This window comes from Bison bison, unplaced genomic scaffold (genome assembly GCF_000754665.1).
Source record: "Bison bison bison isolate TAMUID 2011002044 unplaced genomic scaffold, Bison_UMD1.0 scf7180017846540, whole genome shotgun sequence".
Taxonomy (NCBI): Eukaryota; Metazoa; Chordata; class Mammalia; order Artiodactyla; family Bovidae; genus Bison; species Bison bison.
The window spans coordinates 12,604-14,432 of record NW_011477113.1 but is presented as its reverse complement, the minus strand read 5'-3'; the positions used below and the strand labels follow the sequence as shown (position 1 = coordinate 14,432).

Sequence of the window (1,829 nt, the reverse complement as noted above, 5' to 3'; positions counted from 1 at the left end):
CCCTGTCCTGCGTCCTAGAGTGGGGCCCAATCTCCAAGCTCTCGGAGGGAACTAGGCTGTCCCTGTGCCAGCCTCCTAGCCTCTGGGGGCAAGGCTGCATCTGAGCCGATGTCCTGTCCTGGGGCCAGAGGGGGATGGGGGGGTGGCAGGCACAGAAGGAGTCTTGGTGGGGGGCCTGAACAGAGGGGGGGGACTCCTGCCGCCCCACCCCGCTGAGACAGCCCGCAAAAGTGCGCCCCGGAAAGGTGGGAGACAGCTCAAGAACCTGTCCCCGTCCCCTTACTCCCACCGCCTTTGCGTGTCGCCAGAGCTTGTGGAAGAGTAACTTAAAGTGTGCTCGCCAAACAACCCGCTGCACCCCCGAGCTCATCCCTGCCTCATTAGGACTGAGCAACGACCAGGAGTTACCGGGGGAGCCAACGTTATTTCCCTAAGAAACAGGCAACATTTTCTAGGCCAGTGCTTCTCAACGGCCCTATCCAAACGCCTCTCTTGAGACAGATCACAGCGCCCATTCGCGCTGCCCCTGGGTTGTCGAGAAAACCAGGTGACGCCTTGAGAACAGGCTGGGACACAGCTGCGAACCCCCCGAGAAGCCGAGCCCTGTGCCCTGCACCCCACAGGCTCAAGGCATTCCCCGGGCGGCCCCCCACATCGGGGTCACTGATCCTCCCCTCCCGGAGGGTGCAGGGCCCACGCCTGGGGACCCCAGCCTCTCCGAGACTCAAGCAGAGCCCTGCAGCCTCTGAGAGCTGGAGGTCAGGGACCCGGCCTTGAGACCCAGCTGTCAGACTCGTCAGCGTATCCTGCCGACAACACGCCCGCCTCACCGAGCGCCCTGCCCTCCAGACGCCACATCACTGCCCACGGGCAGCGGCACCCCCACAGCCAGGGCCATGCATGGGGCTCCTTAATTAAGGCCTGCTCATCCCTGCCCAGCTGCTCGCCACACAGCCAACTGCCCTCTCCTCCCCGGGGAATCAGGGTCTAAAACGTGGGCGTTTCCAGAGCCCCGCGGGCACTGGCCCCAATCTGATCACAGGAGCCGCCCCCTCCCTGCCCAGACATGTGGCAGCAGTGGCTCAGAGCAGAGGTTTCTGGTGTGGGCAGGACCCTGGGCCTAGGCGTCAAGGGCGCAGGGGTGCAATGCCAGGGTGTGTGGCCGTCTCTGGGAGCGCCAATGGGGGGAGGCCTCCCCCTGGGGAGGCGCCAGGCAGGGGGTCCTGGGAGCCCCGCCCCCACCCCTGCAGGTGCCCGCCTGCCGCACCTCTTCCCCCGAAGGTCTCGCATCTTCTGCACGTACAGCCACAGCTCCAGGCCCACGGGCAGCAGCAGCGGGCACGGGCGTGGGGCACCGTACACCACCTTGCACACAGCCTTCTCGGCCAAGCTCAGGGCAGCGGGCGGGCCCTCCGGGGCAGCAGCTGGCATGCTGGGAGCTCCGGGCCTCCTCCCCGGCCGGCTGCGGGGTCCCCTGCCCGCCCCCCACCCTGGCCCCAGGGCAGCCGGCTCCCATGGACCCCCCAGGTCTCTGGCAGGTTCTCCGCGGCCTCCCAGGGCCTGTGGCGATCAGAGGATCAAGGGCGGCTCAGAGCTGGGATCAGCACCGTCAGCAGGGTGGGCGGGCGGGAGCCCTGAGGGAGCTTGTCCACACGCTCCCCTCAGGGGCTGGCACACAGCCGGGGGGGTGCACAGCACCAGTGCCCCCCACCCCCAGACTCTTACTGCCCCCCAGCCCTGTGGCCGGTTCGGGGCCAGAATCCGGCCACACAGCACAAAGGAGCCTGGAGCACCTGGTTGGTTTGTGGGAGCACCGAGGACCCAGTGCA

General features: G+C 67.4%; 1 protein-coding gene across 1 annotated transcript in view; it reads right to left on the bottom strand.

Annotated features, from left to right (window-relative positions):
• Window positions 1-1,431, bottom strand: part of LOC104988682 (G-protein-signaling modulator 1-like) — a 14,995-nt gene extending 13,564 nt beyond the window's left edge. Inside the window, 1 exon segment of the mRNA XM_010840090.1 lies at window positions 1,268-1,431. Coding sequence (XP_010838392.1) covers window positions 1,268-1,431 — 164 coding nt within the window.
• Between the last annotated feature and the right edge of the window lie 398 nt (window positions 1,432-1,829).